Source organism: Ciona robusta, chromosome 9 (assembly GCF_009617815.1).
Source record: "Ciona robusta chromosome 9, ASM961781v2".
NCBI lineage: Eukaryota > Metazoa > Chordata > Ascidiacea > Phlebobranchia > Cionidae > Ciona > Ciona robusta.
Window position 1 is genome coordinate 1,266,372 of NC_143243.1, and position 21,499 is coordinate 1,287,870.

General features: G+C 39.7%; 1 protein-coding gene and 1 long non-coding RNA gene across 2 annotated transcripts; one reads left to right on the forward strand and one right to left on the reverse strand.

Moving 5' to 3' along the window:
* Positions 1–856: 856 nt before the first annotated feature.
* LOC149730617 (uncharacterized) lies at positions 857–2,592 on the forward strand. Its single transcript, XR_016385744.1, has 2 exons — positions 857–1,490; positions 1,759–2,592. It is a non-coding gene; the product is annotated as an uncharacterized LOC149730617 (long non-coding RNA).
* On the reverse strand, positions 2,499–12,216 carry LOC149730618 (uncharacterized). Its single transcript, XM_089885607.1, has 9 exons — positions 11,608–12,216; positions 11,428–11,540; positions 11,142–11,199; positions 9,475–11,071; positions 9,221–9,285; positions 8,769–8,986; positions 8,475–8,574; positions 3,246–8,246; positions 2,499–2,795 (listed from the first exon to the last, which is right to left on the reverse strand). Exons 1-8 carry the CDS (start codon positions 11,656–11,658, stop codon positions 7,842–7,844), a joined length of 2,607 nt encoding a protein of 868 aa, XP_089741733.1. The 5' UTR covers positions 11,659–12,216; the 3' UTR covers positions 2,499–2,795; positions 3,246–7,841.
* Between the last annotated feature and the right edge of the window lie 9,283 nt (positions 12,217–21,499).

The following is a 21,499-nucleotide window of genomic DNA, read 5'->3' on the forward strand; positions in this document are numbered from 1 at the left end:
TAACTAGCACATAATCAAATATGTTTCCTAATGGTGGTTTAATTGACAAGGGCACAACTAAAACCCCGAAACCTTGACTGCCCTAAAAAGCCTGTATTCGGTATCGGTGTTGCAAGTTTATTTTCGTCCCGAATTTTATGATTGTAAATAAACAGCCTTTATTCACAATCACGAAATTCAAGCCTGTGTTTTAACAATCACGAAATTCAGGGCTGCGTATTTACAATTTCGAAATTCAGGGTGGCGAAATACTTTTAGTTACAAAAATCTGTTTACTTATGTACACCCACCAAAAAGATTATAATAAGTAAAAATAAACTGGCAACACTGAAATTGAATTCAGGCTTTTCAGGGCAGTCAAGGTTTCAGGGTTTTGGTCGTGCCCATTGACAATGCTATTGTACAGTCTTGGGGATCAGGGTATATTTAATATAATTTTGTAAAAATCTTTTGCTACCAAATGCGATAATATAAAAATCCTTAAAAGACATCATAGCAAAACAAAAGAGATCAAACAATGCAATACATAACAGCAGCTACATTGTATCTATTTGGTGAAATTTAATATCCAATTTTTAAGAATCTTGTGGACTTGTAAAAACATAAGGCTAGGGAGGATAAAACACAGATCTTCTGGTTAGTTTTAAAACAAATATGAACATACGATTTTTATGAGATTCATATTACAACTAGTGTCAGAAATACAGAGCTTCAGCTTAACTATACTAATATTCATATAAGAAATATAAAAGAGGAAATGAAACAACGTTCATACAACAATAGCCCACACACTTGAAATATGTGACTATAACTTAATCAGGTGTCCCGAAAACAGCCAAGATTGATTTCCTGATATACTGAATAAACTAAAATAACAGTCTTAGTATACAAGAGTCACAAAATACATTGACAGACAAAACCAGTAAGCAGGCCTATAAATATGAAACATATTATATTTTAACACCTTTTCTCTCGTAAAATTAAAACAGAATCGAATTTAGACAAACTCAGCCTAATTTATTTAACCCTACACTTTTATATTTATTGCAATACATTCGATTCCCATTCAACTACACGCAAACTACAACAGAAACTTTATTGTGCAATATTTCTTTGCTATACAGGAAGAAACCAGAAGGGAGTCAATTTATTTGGTCGCTAGATGTCACTACAATTTCCCGCGAAATCATAGATATCATATATATAACTAGATAGCGCCATTGGCAAATTTTATGTCGCCATTTGGGCACGCTTGACTGCACACGTTTTGTCCCCATACGTAGCATCATAGCAACGTTGAGAGGTGTGCGCTGATTGATTTTTTGTGTTTACGAGTAATAGTATGCTTGATGCTGTTAAAATCATTCACGAATCTGTCTTGAAAATGGGAATTTGGTGTATTTACAAAGATTTTCAATAAAAAAAGAAGAAAAATCAAAGAAAAAAGTCAAACAGAAGAACTTGAGTTGGAACTAATTGGTTTTGAAAAAGTATGCTCTTCATAAGTTGTTTTCTTATTTTGTGCCCACACGTCTTTGCTGTAAATTTTTTCCCAGATGGTGAAGGCGAATACTGCAGTATTTTTTTGCAATTAATTTGACTAAACCAAAAACATAGTTATCTGTAACAGTACAGTCGAACATGTGTGAGTCCAGGCATCTGAACCATTTCAATAAATTTATATTTTGTAGTACTGCATATGCTATTCCATTTAGTAAACCATGTAAACTTTAACTATATTTGCACGCCGCTCTTCAGAAAGACCAACAACAAAAAAGTATCCAAACGGAACTTTCCAAGACTGATTGACACCCAAAGCCATTAATACAAGAGCTTCTTTGGCTACAGGAGATGAGTCATCCAATTCATTATCCCACCAAGATCAACAAACCCTCTGTATTTTGTACCATCCCATGACTGGTTGTTGTGTGGTTGTGTGGATGTAGCTTTGGCTTTTATACCTACAAATGCAATCTCAGTAAAACCTGGTTCAGCTGAGACCTTCGTATACCACTTCCGAATTTGTGCTGGATGAGGCAGAGCTAATCCGAAACATCGTCGAACGAACATGAAGCTAGGCTTTTGTTGAATAAAACTGAAGCATAAGTGCAAATGCCTTCAATTCTTTCGGATAAACATTTCCCATTCCGGATTTAAAACTATCCTTTTAAAAATTTATTTTGGCACTTCACCAAAATTTTTCTGCAGCATATTAGCACAATTCTCACTAATCATAATATTTTTCTTTATTGCACCAATTGCTTCTTTTAATGTTAAAATTTATTTTCCAGTCTTCGTGATTTTTCTTTAGTTTTATTTTAACAAGACTTAAGACTTAGCCGATTTATATTTAAGACTTAGCCGATTTATATTCTTTTGTATGTTTTTACCAAGTTCCAAATTACATTTTCCCATTGAATAACCAGCAATACTGGTTAAACAACCCATTACAGGAAGAGTCGGAAACAAAAAAAAATCCTTTTTTAACACACATACAATTCACTTCATGTTTTTCATGTTTATTTCTTTCACATTTATAAGATAATGTCAGTCACTGATATTTTGAGAATAAAGACAGAAAAGATAAGAAAATTAGCAATGCGAAACAATGCCATTGTGTAAAATACTGTGCATTAGAAATAGAAGAACTAGAGTTTTGTGTTGTCATTACACATCACAATGTATTAATATATTGCTTTGGAAGTCTCTTTTGGCAGCTCAAAAAGTTTATTTTTAAGCTTTTAAAATCGGTTTCTTTTGTCGGAAAACTTGGCTTTGTTGTATTGGTTGGGGTTCTGTAAAGAAGAACAAGAGTTTATTGATTGCAAGCTATGGCTAATCTGGTGTATATAACTACTTACTAAGTTACTAGTAAGGTAAATGGCATACAAATTGTGGTTTATTTTTACACTTAAGACATCAAGTAATTACATTATTAATTTATAGCAGTTGTTAAACAGTATCTTCAAAACAGTTCGTAATTTAACCACATCTTCTATTAAATATTTATCAATTTTACCTATATAGTTTAATAGTTACTGGTTACATTTGTTTAGTCAATCCTGCAATTTTAAATTAAAAACTCTTTACACACATTAATTCCTAACATACATGAACTACTTTAATTTTACCACTTAGCGCGAAAAAGCGGTAATGTAAACCGGCCATGTGCTTAGCCATTAAAAAGTAACGCATTTACTTTACTATTTAAATCTTTAAAACGAAGAAAAACTGCTTATACTTACTTTCTTTCGACTATATCTACACAAACTGCCTTTCCCGCTGTCTAAATTGGGGCTCAAACTGAATCACTCAAGCGTGTCCTATTTTCGCTCACTGCTGCCATTGAGTGTGATTGAGTCGCGCTCTCTAGTTATATGTATAGCTCAGTGCGCGAAATCGAGACTTATTTTATGATGTTAAAAGGGGTCTCTAAACTTTTTAATTTACCTATATTGGCTATTTCTGCAAATAAAAACTTACTTAATAGTAAAAATTTGGAAACAGTATTGTATATACAATGTCTAAATCAAATTAGTAGTAGTATTCTACACACTCGGTTTTTTGAATAAAGCCGAACAGGTAAGCTAATATTACCGCGAGCTAGCGCTAGAGAGTAATATTTTTTAATAAAATTCGAATAACGGGACTTACTTAATAGTAAAATCATAGATACCTAAACATGGTAAAATTTCGAAAACAGTAATATATACTCAATGTCTGAAAAAAGGATTTTAGCAGTAGTTTTAAACATCTCGTGGCATAGTGGTCGGTGCGTGGCATAGTGGTTAACGCGCCTACCTGTAACCCAGAGGTAATGGGTTCAAGGCTCAACGTTGCTACCGTTGTGGGCGTATGTGTCCTTGGGCAAGACACTTAACGACAGTTGCTTCAACCGAGTGGTCACTAATGGGTTGTCCAAATTATCAGCAATACATAAAAAAATGAAAAAATCCAAAAAAAATATTTACCTACAAAGTAACATACATGGTAACTCGTAAGCTGGCACGAGGTGCTAAACCCGTGTGATAACGACTGTCGTTTTCCGGCCACGCGAAGATAAAGTAAGTTACATTCATTCATTTGTAAAGTTACATTCATCTTTGTTTTTTGTATAAAAACCAAAGAGATGAAATAATTTTTCCGCGAGCTAACGCTAGAGAGTAATAATTTTTAATAAAATTCTACACATGGAACGACGAGCTGGTAAAGGGAACCGCTGAGATAAAACGATGCGACAAATACGAAGCTTCATGTACAATTACGTGTGATTACAATGTGGCTTAGAGGTTTATGAAGCATTTATTCGTTACAAATTACACACAAATTAAGTAATGTTGGGTAATATAAACACCGTTAACCTATTGTATTTACAAGCGTATTTTACTGCGTTTACTACGAGATATAATAAAATTAAGGAACACCTTTTTTGAAAAAAGGCCGATTTTGTACCATATAGACCCAAACCAAATAAATACACAAATGACAAGTATGGAGGTGGTATGCAACATTTGTACTGAATACCTGTGTACCGAAAATCACCCATTTTGATAGAATATCAGTTCCTAAAATTAACAAACGTTCTCGTACTTTTTACACCTTCCTTGAGTTAAACATGGAGCCAACGTGCAAAGGTCGCAGGTCGACCACCCATTAGATTGTGACATCATACGCTTACCTGTGACGCCAGATAATAGTAGGGTTTATGTCTTGTCTGCGACAAATGCCCCACAAAGAATTCGCGCTAACGAGAGCGCTACAAACCGAATTACACGAATGCCGAACCCAGGAATATTTTTCAAAAATTAAGAATTTAAGAAAAAAAATCAAGAAAAATTAAGAAACTTTGTGCCGATTTTGGAAAAAAAAAACAGAAAACGGTTAATTCTTAATAGCGTCTCAATTTATTTTTCACGCAAAGTAGGTGTGTTTAATCTATGTCGTAACAATGGATACGTTCCAGCTGTCTAGTATTTTGCTGCGGTTGTTTGACGCGATTCGATCCCAGACTCCAAGGCGCCACCCCACAACTTCAAAGCGGACAAGAAATGAGAATTTTTCGCACACTTTTTGACGCTCGCCGTTTTAAAATATTCCCGCAAATTTTTTTTTCACGTTTTTTTCTTTTTTGATATTTTAAGATAATTTTGTAAAAAAAAGATTAAAAAAATGTTTTTAAAAGTAGGAAAAATGTTTAATATTATCAAACTTTTTATTTATGGAAACATTTTTAGGAGTGATTTTTGGTGCGAAGTTTCTGAAGTGCACACGTAATCGATCAACAAACAAATCGATAAAGAATCTGCGACTAATCTCTGAGGCAGGCGCCTGAGTTCCGAGATAAATGGGTAATGAGCCAGCGACAAGAAAACCAAACAAAAAAGCTTCAAACTAGGGCCTGGTAGTAACAGATAACAGTCTGCAGAGCGAGCGGCCGGCTGGATGGCGCCTAACTACACCTGTTCATCGGCCCAACGAGCCGCAAAAGCGATAAACAATACCGGCGCTTAGGAGAATGAAAGAGAAACGGAGGAGCGAAGCAGGAGGAGAAACGAGGTCATGAACTCCCTTTGGAAGTGGGAGAGTGGGAAGTAAAAGAGAAAGGAAAGAAACAAAGAACTTGAACGAGCAGAAAACAGGAAATTTTTGCCTTTTGGATTGTGGTACTTCCTATGGTTGCTTGTTGCAAAACAAGTCCCTAATGACGGAACAATACAAGTTACACATCGCACACAATTCACAAATTCCACTGATGGCCATTTTTAAATAAAAACGCATCGACGCCAGCGCGAAAACCGGATTTTCTTCAAAACATGAGTTCTTAACAAGGCGGCTTAAACTGAAGTCACCTGTTTGACCTTTGACCTGGAGAAGGCGCCAAGTTAAGTTTAAAGGCGACAGTACGTTGGCGGGGGCCGACAATTACCCACGCCGCCTAACCCCAACCTCAACCCCCTTCACCCACGTATAGTGTACACATACAGATGAAAACTGTCTTTAAAAACGGCCGTCCATTTTGCCTCGTTTTTACACGCATCGGACTATTGCTTTTGTTTTAACAAGGTTTTACAAATTTATATGATCTGTTATTTCAAATTAACACCAACCCATGGCAATACATTAACATTTTTCAAACCCGTAACGTAAAAAAAAAGTTAAAATTAAAATCTTGCCCGTTATCTAAAAAATACAAGCAACTACCGGTAATAAAAATTACTCAACAAAATATAATAAGACTGTGAATCTACTCAAAATTTGTCGTTTTTAGATATCATTAGCCATATATGCAACATATATTTTTTTATACCCTATAAGTCGTATATATGTATATACAAATGGGGCAAAATCCTAGTTTTATTCAAGTATTAACAACTGAAACCATGCTCAGGAAATATCGGAATGTGAAGTCATGGAGAAGTTTCGCGTCTGTCGGCCGCATTGTGACCTCACAATCCGCATTATTCTCACCCATGTTTCCTGTTTATTTATGTTTATAAAGCGGGTGTCAAGTCAGGCGCCACTAGTCCGCTACGTCACAATACCGCTAACGACGTAACAATCGTACTTAATACTTAGAATCCGCGAAGCGATTTAAAAATCATTTAAACAAAAAAAAAAGATTTCGATAAAAAACAAATTTTACAATCAATACATGGCAGCTGCAAAAATATGTTTGTTCGTAAAAATAATTCATCGGATTCGAAATTCGACATTTCAATGTCTGGTGCCCATGTGGCAGATGACAAATCAGTGTTTACAAACGTAGAGCCTAAAGCTGGATCTGGATTACAAATAATCTCCAACTTGAAACGTTATTTACGTTCCGAACAAACATGAAGATGGCGTCGTCATTGTGCGTTGTGGAACACAACAACACTCAAGGCGTCAATATAACGTCTACGTCTCTACACGATGTATTGACAATACAAAGCCGGTCAAACTTGCATTACGAAAGGGCTGCATGTAGTAAAAGCCAATTTTAAGGCTCCAATTGCTCAATCATGTTTAACTTCATTATACAATGTATATTACTGTGGGGTAAGATGGGATATCGTTGGCACATAAATTCCCATATTTCATAGTTCGGTTTTAAACAGTTAATAACGCTATTTTAAAGTCGTCGTGATGATATGGAACTTTTTTTTGAATGCTCTCTGTTTACAATCAAATGGGTCGTTAAAGGAGTAAAAGCGTGTACCATCTTGCCCCTACCTACTATAACGCCACAAACAGTGCAGCGTGCGTATGACTAACGGCAATTTAAACGTGTTTTACACCTGAGACGCATACGATGCAAGACAAATGTAAAATCGCCACAACCAACCAAAACAAAATCACATCACGGCCAATTGCCTACATTATCATGGGGTTTAAAGCCGCGTGTACAGTCGTTCAAATAGACCGCTCGGTTAGCCCACCTCTAGCCTGTAATCTTGAACTTATATAACAAACAGTTGCCTAAATCGGTCGGGCATTTATATCTAATTCTTGGGTAGGCTTACACGGATTACTGGTTGTCATTTATATAACAGTAACGGCGGACAGGACTCGTTGGTTTTCCTGTGTGAAAACGGCTTAATGCAACTAAACTGCTATAGACATAAGATGCGCCACGCTGTTAACTAAACTGCCATAAACAACGTAACTTTATGTTCACACGCACTGGTGTAATTTTAACTTTAACTATAGAAGTCACATAAATTTAACAGGAGCAGCTTTATTGAAAATATTGCAAAGTCGTAACAAAGGAACTTGATGACGTAATAATTGCATGGTTGATTGGAATAGTAAGCAGAATTGGACGGAAAGTTCACTGCATTAGGTCACGTAGAAATGTGACGTCATTCATTGGACGACACGTTACACTCCGATTTTTTCTCCTTGGGATCAAATACATTATCTTGTAACGCGTCTACGTCACAGCGAGAAGGTTTATTCGTTACGTCATCAAATACGTCATTCGGGGCAGCTGCGTCATCAACATCAGTGACGTCAATATGTTCGACGTCATCATCGTCTATAGCAACAGTAGATTTTGAACTACAGGTTTCGACGTGTTGGCGGTCGCTGATTGGTTCTTTTGTCTTAGGGCACGAATCACGTGACACCTCAGTGGATTCTTTATGACGTTTTGTTGTGACGTCACCATCGATTGACGTTTGTCGATTATGACGTTCATAGTTCGTCATCTCCCACTCAATCTGAGCTTTGTTGGTTTTCCTTCGACTTCGAGCGCGACTTTCAGCCTGTGTGGATAAATGGGAAAAAATTAAAACTAAGTCACTCACAAATTTATATACTTCGTAATCCGTAAGCTGGCACGAGGTGTATGAAACAGAACACCCATGTTATGCCGAGTATCGTTGCCACGCCATCACGCGAGGGTAAACCAATAAAATTCATTTATTCATAAAAAAGATTATTTAAATTCCATTCACAACTTAATTCAAACAAATATCATTATGTCGTCATACCTGCAACACACGTGTGCATTGGTCCACACCCTGATCAAAGGTGGTGGTTTCGTCACGACCAGACAATACTGACAACGTTCGGATATAAGAACAAGCGATTCTGCAAGGGGTGGGAAAATGGCATTGTTAAAGTACATTAAATAAAATTTTTGAAAATAAAATCTGTAGAAAATAGGTGAATGAAATAAGACACTCGTGTTACGGCTTATAGCAGTTGCCCTGCCACTTAAGGATAAATATGAGATTTGCTTGATAATTTGCTTTTGTAAAAAATATTAATATGGTAATATTTACCTTAAGATTGCAAGTTTGGATAACTTTTGGTTGCATGAGTAACTTGGTATCTGGGTTCGAAGCTCATCGAAGGCGGAACTAATGGTGTGAACTCGTGTTCGTTCGCGAGCGTTGGCGACCAAACGTCGCTCTCGGGTGAGATTCTTGTAGCTGGCGGGCTTTCCATGCATCGGAAGCCCGGGGATTGCGAGCGGACTTCTTGGTCTCGACACGGGGACCTTAACGAGACATGTGTGTTAAAATTTTGAAATAAAGCGGCGCGGTTTGTAACGCGATAATAATTAATGACGTTTTATCTGTCTAGTAAACAAATTGGAACACATTAAAAATAAAAAAAAATACTTTACAAAAGAAACTGCAAAACGTGATGGTCTAAATTCTAAAACGTACAGTCAAAAGCGTTTTAACTAGTTGTTAAAATATGATAAATACACATTTTCATACGAACTTACCGGATTCACAGTTTCATTATCGGATGGTGTTGGCAGGGCGGGTGGAATATTAGTTGTTACGCGTTCTGTGGAAACAAAAATGTAAATAAATTGTCACGAAACTTATAACTGTTCTGTCTATAATGTTGTTTTAATAAGAGAGATAATATACAATCATCAGTGGATATACGTTAGGGTAGGATGGTTCATGATTTCATTTTCTTTTATAGTCCCGTTTGGTAGTAAAGCAGATTTAACACCCTAATATTTTTTACCTTGAATTGGTTTAGGTTTTGATTTTTCTGAGTTTCGTCGTTCAACTTTCTGAGTGTCAGGTTTTGCTTGTTTGTTGGAAGTTAGTTTGCTTGTTTTGCAAAGCTGTTTGTCTCGTTTGTCTTTCGGGGATTTCTTGTAATGCTTGTCTCCCAACACTGGGATTTGAACCGTCGATTCTTCGGTTGACAGTTTTCGTGGATCGGTAATAGATGGGGAGTGAATGGAAGTGGATGGAATGGCTGCTCTTGGTTTTTGAATCTTCGGATATTGGGAAGTGGAAAGTCTGTTTGTTGGTGATTGAGGGTAACTATCGGGGGTTCGGTGGGGTTCAGTAAGCCGCTGATGTCTAGTCTTTGGATCTTTAGCGCCCAGTAGGTAAGAGTTGTTAAGGGTTTGGGATAGATTAGGGGGGTATAGCCCGCCGCCTAGCATACCATGAGTTAAGAATGGCATGCTTTGAAGGGCTTGAAGTTGCTCAAGTGACATCTGTGGCATGGGTGGCACTGACAAGCCGCCATGGAGTGCAGACGCCACGCCACTCTGCTGGGTCAGCATCTCACGTAGAAGTAAGGGGTTGGGGAGGTAGGGGTTTCCGCTATATAATAGGGGGTTAGGAGCTGATCCTACGGCTCCTGGGTGGGGTAATTGGGGCACAAAGGGGATACTTGGTAACCCAAAGGCTGCTAAAGATGGGTGAAACATAAGTGGGTTATATGGGGTCGAATATGGGTTGGTTCTGTAGTAATCCATGAATGGGTTGGTGACCTGGGGTTCAGGGGATCCAGGGGAGTTTCCCCGCGGCCTTTTCGTGATCTTCATTTCTTGTGAAATATGACGTTTTCGTGATGGTGAGTTTTTGTGATTGTTTTGCAGCATTTCGTTTGGTTCATCGTCATCACGTGAAGATCGTGAGTCACCATAATGGTCTTTTCGTGAGTAAGCTCGGAACCCTCGTGATTCGTTTGGAACATCACGTTTTTCATGACGTGATGTGTCGTGAATATGAAAACTTGATCCGTGATTTGGTTCGTGAGCAATCCTTCTTTTCTTATGGGCATAACTTAGGCTCGGGGGTTGTGGGTTTGAACTTTGTGATTTAATTTCTCTATTTTCATCTGAAGATCTTTTGCTTGATTCGGTTTGAATACGATGTCTATGTTGCTGAGTATCGGTTGCGGGGGATCTCCCATTTGTTACAGATTCATCCAAATTCTTGTGGAAGCGTGTCAGGTGCTCTGCCACGCCACCTGGTGAACCGAAAGCGGCGTACATCTGACGCAATATTTCGCTTGAATTTGCTGCTCGTGGGGGGCGTGGCTTGAATGCAGAAGGGCTTGTATCTGCTGCTGAGCCATCGGATGTCACATCGGCTTCAGCTTCCCGGAACAGTTTTCGTTTTTTCGGAGGTTGGCTTCTTTTTCCCACGGTTGCTGGCGGGGAGCCCCCTGAATCGCTACCATTCCTTGACATCTCATCCAAAGATTCAATGTCGACCTGATTGTTGTTGTTGTTCCTGTTCGATGTTTCCGATGATGACGTATCGGTTTTGACGTCATGATGACGTAACATAGGTTGTTCACCGTTCGATTTTCGAAACTGAAATAATAAAAGTGATTGTTTAAACAAGTGTTTCGCGTTACGTCATAATTCAGATTGTTTCACTTACCGAAAACTTTGGGTTGAATCGAAAGTCAAGATCAGGGCTCGAATCGGGCGTCCCGTTTCTGTGACGTAATAATTAAATATTTTATAAAAGAAACAAGATTACAATTTAAAAGGATTAAAATCTACTATCGTTGCGGCATACGTGTCGTTGGACACTTAAGGCAACCCTTGAATAATGTCTCCGTATTGCAGATGAAACGTTGGTCCTTTAAGATCAAAAACTAACGCCAGAAAACCTTTTTCATATTTATAGGAATACATATTTTAGGCTCACGCGTGATAAATACCTGAATTCGGACTTGTAAGCTTCATTGTTAATGTTAAATGACGTAACACAGGCAGGCATTACGTCACAAGAGGTTTTGTTCACGTCGTAATGTTGAAGAATATTTGATTTTAACTGAAAAAAAAGAAATTAATTTTCCCAAAATAATTTTTGTTAATTTCAATATTGTTGCAAAACTTACCGAAGGCGGTGCTGATGTCATAGCAGGTGACGTCACGTCCAAAAGCGTCATGTATTTGACGTCATAAAACAACTACACTTTTAACTACACTGCATATCTGCATAAAATTAAATCCGTTAATTAAAATCTAAACAAGCTCAATACGGCTGCATGCGCTAAATAACTTCGACTCCGCTAAAAACTGCCCGCCGATAATCGGCAACAAAGTCCTGGCGAAAACTACAACTTTTCCCGATGCACCTTGGCACTCATTAACTACATAAACAGTGCGCTATAAATCTCCAGCACATCTTACACCAGAGCTAACAACCGAGTCCCACAGACGGGATCTGGCACCGACAGATAATCCATGCCATGGAAAAACAAAGGCTGCATCTGATGCAATATTAATGGAGCCACCTGCTTTGCTTTCATCTGACATTGCAACCAAACAGCTGTTACGCTTGTGACCAACACGCTTGATGCCACCATAAAGCCCGGGCCATAAGTATGTGTTTCCCCCATCAAATTAATTCGCTCTTTTTTCGCCCGTCCAGCTGTCACTCAATCGAGCAGCGTCGTCTCTCTGTCTGCTCCTTCTCTTTCCTTTTCTCTTTCTTTCTCCACTTTTCCGAATAGACACTTTCTTTTTTTTCAGCAATTAAGCGGCCAACAAGACGAGTTAAAAGAAGCTCCGACACCCAACCCGTCAAACACTTAATCACACATTTAGTAAAATCTAAGTACCCATTGTCGTGCTCCTTAACACGCCTTGTATCGGAACAAAGATTCTTCTAAATGGCAAAACAGTCGCACAAAACGTCGGTAAAGTCCCAGAAATAGGGGAGCAGGCTGTAAATAACATGACCGATTCGAATCCAGCTTGTACGAGGCAACGATCGATGATACAGCAGCTGTAGTTCGTACCAATCGACTGCTTTCCGTTTATTTATAAGCTCCCAAGGGATTCCAGCTACTGTACACATCTGTTCCAAGACAAATTGGATATTTTGTACGGACTTCTAGTTATAGGGTACCAGACGTTCCAAAATTCGATTAAAACGCCTTTCTCAACCCTGACTATTGATTAAGATGCAACATTAAAATATCAAACAAAACACAAAGGGGTGAAATACATAAATAATGTGTTTTTTTCGAATAAAAAATATTTTACCGCTGGAAAAGAAATAAAACTTGCCGGGTAAAACCGCACACCTGCTATAACCGCATGTACTTTACATGTATTACGTTCGTAAGTAAACGGTTTTTTTACTTCTTTTTTTTTTTTTTTTTTTTACTAACTGCAAATGTTTTATCATTTTTACTCGAAGCAAAAGCCAAAATTAGGGGAAAAACTATGATATAACAAATCACCTGCAGTCGTATATACCAGTGTCTTGGCCGCTTTACGATAAATTACCGCTTTCTCCGTCTCTACTCCCTCCCCCCAGACCACCGGCGCCTGTTAACTTGGTCGTCAATTCATCTGTAAACATTTCGCATTGTGACGTAACACTATAGCGCTTATGAGAGTATAGTGAGCCCATAACGAACAATGTAAATCGCCGACACCGCTCGCGCTTCGAAGCTAATAATAGCAGCGAAATATTATTCCAAATGATATTTATGGATCTTGGGCCCAGCGTATGCGAGGAATAGATTCATTTTCTAAATAAAAAATAAACAAAGTGCGAAAAATATTTCTTGTTTTGGCGAAAACAGGGAGGAATTTTGGAGCAAAGGTGTCGAAAATACCGAAATACTTTTAACGAAACTTTAAAATGCCGAAGAAGTTCGGTAATGATGGAAATATGTTTTGTGGTCTTGACGCTAGGTGTCGCGATGTTTGGAATTTTGACCTCGGCGCCAGTCGGCCACGCATGACTGGTCACCCGTCAGCGACCCTAAGTGGCCGGTATTTACAGGTGCCAAAAACATGCGAGTGATAATGTCCAATTAACGTATATGGGTGTTTTGTATTTCGTCAGATAAGGGTGTTGTCGAGAACCTGGGATTATTGGGAAGGATTTGGCCGATTATCCAAACACCCTGGCCCCTTATATGTCGTGCATGCGACCAGTGTGACTCGGTCCTTGATTCCTCCATTGAGTTTATGTGTATTTCACATTATATAATATATAGGTAAGGTCCTACGGCGTGTGACCCGTGATTCAGTCCAGACGAGTTGGTCTATTGTGTGTATTTCATATTGACAACAAAACAACCTGCAGCACTTGTTTCATTGGCGTCAAATCCCAACCATGTGTGTTTACGGTTAAATGCCGTAAACATTGATTACTAAAAGTTGAGTAAGATGATAATTATTTTATGCGAGAAACAAACTGAAGTCAAAACTAAGTGAGCGCAATATTGCGTTCACTTAAAATGGAAAATAAAATGGTTGGCTAAAGGTTTTTTTTCACCTCATGCTCCCCGCCAAGGTGTGTATTGTATATGTTTAAACAAAAAACCCGACATTTGGAAAGTTGAAACATCGTTATCGTTTTGATAAAAAGAACAAATACCCGAACACGCTTCGCGCGTCTTCGAGGAACTACTTTGTTTGTTCTTTATATTATCCATATTTATTTTATTACGTTGCCGTAGCATCGGCGCCTTGCAGAAACAGCAGTTCAGGCCTAAGTGTCAACGCGCGGTTAGTTCGCCAAGTATTGGCGCCGAACCGACCTTTGTGGTTGCATAGAAATCTTATAAAACCACTTAATAATTCCCGTCTTGTCGAAGTAATAATCCGAAGATAATGATTCGACGATCGTGGGAAAACGGGACAATTCAAGTGCAAAGTGACCGCTATTAACCGCTGCGACAGCTGCACTACGGTTTTGAGCGTTTTCCTATTTTATTAGGCCATAATTTCAGCAAAATTCGACCGAAACTTCGCCGTCTAATTAGCGAGCGGCATCTGTAATTGCGTCTACAGATCTTAGCAAGCGCGCGACAGACTGGCGCCGCATTCTCGCATGCGTAACCACCTGCTACTGAGTCAAGAACCGAATTTTCTCGCCGTGTTTGCACCCCGTCCCTCCCCGCCACCAGCTGTTACCTACACCCGCCCACTCCGCATCATTTCTTTGTTTCTTTTATTCTCCCGACAGGAGCGGCACAGGCGCCGCCATGTCTTGGGTCCCACCGTATCTCTCAGTAACTCGGTTTCTTGCCACCTCCCCCTATTTATCTTCGATTCGCGAATTGTTTGGCGTTCTCTCGCGTTCTTTATTGCCGAATCGCGGTCGGCGCCATCGCGTCTAGCCTGCCCGAGAAACAATGCTTCTTACGGCTTCGCGAATCGCTCGCTTTAATCGAAAAAGCTCTCTCTAAAATAATTCGCGGCCCATCACGCCGTTTGTTTGTTTTCGGCGGCGAAAGGAAATGCGACGTCACAAATAGAGATTATCGCGTCACAGAAGCAACCACAAATCGGACATCCAGCGCGAGTTTTACAATTGTGACGTAACAACAGCGTGTTCCGCAATCGCGACGGACAATGCAAGCATCAGGATTACCTGGTCGCGCAGAACAAACAGAATCATCAATTCCCGAACCTGGAACCCTGACACGATTTTTATCGATTGTTTTTTAACCAAAACACTCACTGCAAAACATAGGGGTATAATCAGAGATTTTGACGTTTATAAAATAAGTTTATATGTGTGGTAACTCGTAAGCGTGCTTGAGGTGAGATAAAAGTTACATTCATTCATATTTAAGATCATAGGCATATCTCTACAGCGGGCTTAAGGTAGCGCAAGTGCATTAATATACACTGTGACTCAAAGGTGTCGGAAAAAGTTTAAAATACCAAATAAACGTGCTGCACAACTTGATAGTGAGCATGGGGCGTATGAACTTACCTAAAGCCAATGCAGTACATTGGTATTGAGTATGGGATGTATGAATAAAACTATATAGAGTTAAAGTAATATAACCGCATACACCCAACCTGTAAACAAAACCATATCACAAAACTTGGAAGTGAATGTGTTCAATAGACGATCACCCATCATGCCAAGCTGTCCAACATGAGTTCCCACACGTCCACGTGTATTGTAACGATGCGATCATTCATAAAATAGTCAGCTGCAGTTTACGCAGTAAATGACACTCTTGCGCCAACTCGCGGAAGGAGTTTTAGCGTAATAAATAAAATTTATCCTCACTTGACGGGGCAACGGCAGTCGTACATCTCGTGTCCGCTTTTTAAACAACTCGTGCCTCAGTTTTTTTTGCGTTTGGACTGAACGGTCGCAATGCCTCAGTCTAGTTACGCTGCAAAAGTTTCTGCGCCCTCTCTGATGAGAAGACCTGCATGTTTGGCAGTAAGAACGATAAATGTAATGGTAGAGGAAGAGCTCTGTAAGCTAGTAAAGGAAGTCGATTTCGCACTCGGAAAGCTTGTTGGTATTGCAAGCAGAAAAGGTAATTTGGTGGATTTTACTTGCAAGGATAGAGCAGGCGCCATTGAACTGACGGACAAATTGTCAAAACATGGCAGCATCAAAGCTGTACGCCTGTATGAAAGCACCAAAACAAGAGTTGCCATTGGATGGGTTCCAATTCCTATGGAAAATGAAGCAATAAAGAAGTTCGTCGAAACTCATTTTTGTAAAGTGGACTCCATATACAGCAAAAAGAATAAACTTGGCCTCCTATCGGGATTAAGGATTCTGAATATCGAAACAGACGATATAAAAGCGAACCCAATACCGTCCTATATTAACATTGATGGATTTGAATGTTATGTCTCATATACCGGCCAAACCATTACCTGTAAATACTGCCAAAAGCCAGGTCACAAGCAAGCAGAGTGCCCTGTCAGAACAAAGGACTACCCTTCATTATCGAAACAAGCCGAAGGCGATAACGATAAGAGGAATAGTACAATCCAGAAAGAAACCGAAACCACACAGCCAACGAGAACTGCCAGAAGCTCAAAGCGCCCTTTAACAAGCCCAGAAACCTCACGTCCTAGACCGAAGTCGACAACTCTAAATGAGACCAGCTGCGAAGTCTTCTGTCCCGGTTGTGATCGCGAGGGCCGCCTCCAACCAGAATGCGAAACGTTTTACTGTTTCGCCTGCACGACTGACTTCAAGGCTGCGAAGACCTGTTGCTCAACCACCGAGCGTTTCCTCGTCAACTCAACGTCAACAAAGACGCCGTGTGCACTATGCAAGGAGTCAATGGTACTAATGCCATGTTGTAACGAATTCCAACCAGAACTTACGACAGACCAAAACATGTTACAGTGCATTCAGTGTGACTCGCTCTCAATTGCATGTAATTGTGGAACATTGAACGAAGTACCGGCACCACAAGACAGTAAGAAATGCGCCAACCCAGGATGCGAACACAGGATCTTCACATGCAGTTGCGGTATTGTTAAACCAGCTCTCGTTGGAGCTAACGAACGACACAAATGCAAATGCGGATTTGAATTTGAACAACCGACAGACTCCCACTGCGCTTCACAATCATAATGATTCTAAAGTTATTCTCACAAAACGTATGTGGGCTACACGATAAACTAAAACGGAAAGCAATATTTAACTTCTTTAAACGGAAAAAAGTGGATATACTGTTTCTCCAGGAAACCTACAGCACGCAAGTAACCCAGACCCCGTGGAGGTTGGATTGGCAGGGGGAATCCTTTATGGCACACGGAACAAACAGAAGCAGAGGGGTCGCCATCCTGTTTAATACAACACTCAGTTACAAAATTCATTCGTCATACGCCGATCCAGATGGACGATTCCTACTTGTCGATGTCTCGACTCAAAACACAAGAATCCTACTTGCCAGTATTTACGGACCTAATGCAGATAGACCTGAATTCTTTCAAGACTTCTTCCACATGATTGACACCTATAATGATGTTGACCACGTCATAATTGCGGGTGATTTTAACGTAACATTGGAGGACCGAATCGATCGTTGCGGAGCATCAAGTACAAGCAAAACTAACTCACGCAGGACCATCTTGGCAAACATGGAACATCTTGGTCTACAAGACATCTTCCGAATAAAAAATGCAGACTGTCGCAAATATTCACGAGTGCAGGTTAACCCTTTTGCAGCAAGTCGAATCGACTACTTTCTCATCTCAGACGATCTTCTTCAAGCAACAGTTACAGCAGATATAAAACCGAGTATAAAATCAGATCATTCCGCAATCCTGCTCGAGGTTAGTCTGGTCGGCCAAAACCACGGACCGGGTTACTGGAAGCTGAACACCACGCTCCTTAAGGACAATGACTTTGTCAAATTCACAAAATCAGCAATTGCAGAGTACATTCGTTTTAACGATATAGACAACGTCAATCCTGCTACCATTTGGGATGCTTTAAAGTGCGTTGTCCGGGGCAGCTGTATTAAATATTCGGCTTACAAAAAAGCCAAGAAAATTCAAGAAGAGATCGCAATAGAAAAGGAAATCGACCATCTAGATAAAGAAATAACGTCCGGTGACCACACAGAAACCTCAGTCAACAGAAGAGACACACTCAAAACGCAGCTAAACTCTCTTTGGGAAGCACGGACCAAAGGATACATCACAAGAAGTCGGGCAAAATGGATAGAAGAAGGGGAAAGGTGTAACAAATACTTCTTGAATTTAGAAAAGCGCAACATCAGAAAGAATACAATCAACCGGCTTCAAATCCAAGACAAGATACTCACCGATCAACAAGATATACTCTCCGGGCTCAGAAACTACTACAGCAAGCTCTTTGCACCAAATAGACCTAACAATGATGATATCTCTGCCGCAACCTCAGACCTCATCTCACGTGCCGACTGCCCATGCATTTCCGCAGAGATAAGTAAGGAGTTAGACAATGAGATAACAGAAGAAGAGTGCTGGACAGCTATCAAAACTATGCCGAACAACCGATCACCTGGACTAGACGGATTCCCAGCCGAATTTTATAAAGTGTTCTGGAACGACGTCAAGGCCATCTTCTTAAAATCGATGAGATACTCGCTGAACAGAGGGGAACTCACAAAGACGCAAACTTGCGGACTTATCGTACTGATACTAAAAAAGGACAAGGACCCATTATCACCAGAAAACTACCGTCCAATAACACTCCTCAACACAGATTACAAGGTAATATCTAAAGTAATTACGAGTCGTCTCAAAGGGTGCCTGAACGACATCATAGGGCAAGAACAAAATGGCTTTATGCCAGGACGTCACATCAACAACAACCTAAGACTATTATTCGATGTCATAGACTACTCGGACCAAGAAAATATTCCAGCAACTGTTCTCACATTGGATATATACAAAGCCTTTGATTCCATTCAGTGGCCATACTTAATAAGCTGTCTTAGGGCTTTTGGATTTGGACATCGTATCACAGCAATGATAAAGACGCTCTATCAAAACTCAAGATGCCGAATAAGCAACAATAAATATTTATCAGGAACTTTTGACATAAGTAGAGGTGTTCGACAAGGCGACCCTCTATCCCCCTCGTTATTCCTGTTGGGCATCGAGTGCCTTGCACGGCTAATAAAAAATGAGACTCGGATCTGTGGAATCGACGTACACGGACATCCTCTAGAAGTCTCCCTGCTTGCTGACGACACAATGCTATTTCTGGACGGGAAGCAACAGAGCTTCGACTCTCTGTTCACATTGTTAGACGCATTCGGTGCGATATCAGGCTGCACGATCAACATGAAGAAATCACATGCGTTCAATTTAGGAAGTCTGCGAACATCGAGAATACGCCCGTACGAACATATGGGTCTACAGTGGCCCCAAGACTACATCACATACCTCGGAGTACGCATACCGATCAACCAGCTAAAGAATACAAAAGAACTATATCTACTGAACATTCCTCCGCTACTCGAAACAATGAAAGTAGTTCTAAATATTTGGTCCGGTAGAAGTCTCACTCTTTATGGAAAGGTTACAGTCATAAAAAGTCTTGTTGTCCCCATCCTGTCTTACAAAGTTAGTGTATTGCCCATCATCTATTCAAAAAGCTTTTTTACAACAGTGAAAACAATGCTATTTCGTTTCCTGTGGAATTCTCGATGGGAGAGAGTTCGTCGAAATGTACTGTGCAACGACTCTGCCCAAGGTGGTATACGCATGATTGACGTTGAAGCTTATATGACAGCCATCTGGATGCGCAAACTTTCGAAGTTCCTGAACCCATCTATCACAACTCCCTGGACAGCTATCGAACGCCACACAATAAATGAAAACACAATCGTTGCATACCTCAACGCAAATCTCACCCCAAGGAATAAATCGTTAACCTCTGTTATTCCATTTAAAACACTCCGATGCTGCTTGGAAACTTGCAAGAAAAGCTTAATGCTCGACAAGCCGACTACCTTCTACACACCACTATGGCTACAAAAGCAAATAAAGTTTCGCAACAAACCGCTGTTCATCAAGTCATTTGTAGATGCTGGAATCTTTTCGTTTAGCCAATTTTTAAGCCAAGATGACGAATACATCGATTTTGACACACTGTGTACGTCGCATGGAATTAACCCTTGCCGAGATTTATTTCTTCGGTACAACGAACTAAAAGCCGCTATCCCGTCAAATGTACACCACAGCCCGAGAACCTTACCGCCACGAACCTCAACTGCAGAACATTTAGACTGCTTGAGATCTGCCAAAAGTAAACAATTGTATGAACGATGCCGTGCGGCAAAACACGAAGAGCCGACTAATAAACAACAAGCATGGGCCGCTGACCTCGAGCAGCGAGACGTACCTGAATGGGAAATACAGTACACGTGCCTTTTCCGTTGCACACTAGAAAACAAATTAAAGGCAATGCAATATAAAATTAATATGCGAGCTCTCGTTACCAATCAACTTCTTTCCTCTCTCGGCATTACTCAAAACGAAATGTGTAGTTTTTGTAATAACGCCCCTGAAACTATCATGCATCTGTTCGCCACTTGTAACGAATTATCACCATTTTGGAATAATGTAGAATCCTGGCTTAACTCTGTGACCCGTCTAAACATACAATTAACTGTAGTTGAAAAGTTATTTGGTTTACCGTACACTGCCGGCAAAATGAACGTATTTGCAAACTGTATTCTTATGTGTGCCCGATTCTTAATTTACCGATCCAAAGTTTCATCAACACCCCCGCCAAACATTAATCTCTTCCTTCGATATATTAACGAAGTCAAAACCACCGAACTTTATATTGCCAAATCCAAAAACAAAATTTCTGTACATAACGCGAAATGGTCTTTCTGTTGAACTGCATATTTGCGCAACTTTTGTTATCTCTATCGTTTTCTTATAATAAAAAAAAAAAAAAAAAAAATTAAACAACTCGTGCCTACTTACGAGCAGAGTCGTATAAACACCGAGTAGTCCAACTGCCGTCTATGTGTGTCCAAAATAGAGCAAAAGTGGTGACTTTGACAATGGGTTTAAACGAACTTGTTAAGTTTTGTTTGTGTTTTCCTATTGTGGGAAGGTGTAAAACAGCTTCTATTTACCTTACCAAACATTTTTTAGAAAAAATGTATAAATTTAGCCGCATTAAATGACTAAAATGTCGAAAATCAACCGCTTCTAATTCTAATTTTTGACTTTTTTTGACACAGAAAACAAATAACACATGTTTTTTACATTTTTCAACCTTTAAATTTGTTTTTAGGCCCAAATTTTTCTGCAATTTACCGAAAAACATACATTTTCCCTATACCTACTGTGTTATTTTGGACCCAAATTGCCGTTCAATTTGTGTTTTACGTAACAATGGGTTGGACTACTCGGTATTTCTATGGCTCTGCTTACGAGTGACCAACTACCATTGGCTGGGTCTTGTCGTGCCGCAGTGGCTTTCCACCAAAGCCAGCCACATTAACTACGAGGTTATTTTAATCTTTTTTAGAA

What these genes read in the sequence shown, in the direction of transcription:
- LOC149730618 (XM_089885607.1), bottom strand. Translation starts at nt 11,658, where the DNA reads ATGACGCTTTTGGACGTGACGTCACCTGCTATGACATCAGCACCGCCT. An exon ending in TCCAAACTTGCAATCTTAAG is followed by an intron (nt 8,575 to 8,768) that starts GTAAATATTACC and finishes CACCCCTTGCAG; the next exon opens with AATCGCTTGTTCTTATATCC. An exon ending in AATGCACACGTGTGTTGCAG is followed by an intron (nt 8,247 to 8,474) that starts GTATGACGACAT and finishes TTATCCACACAG; the next exon opens with GCTGAAAGTCGCGCTCGAAG.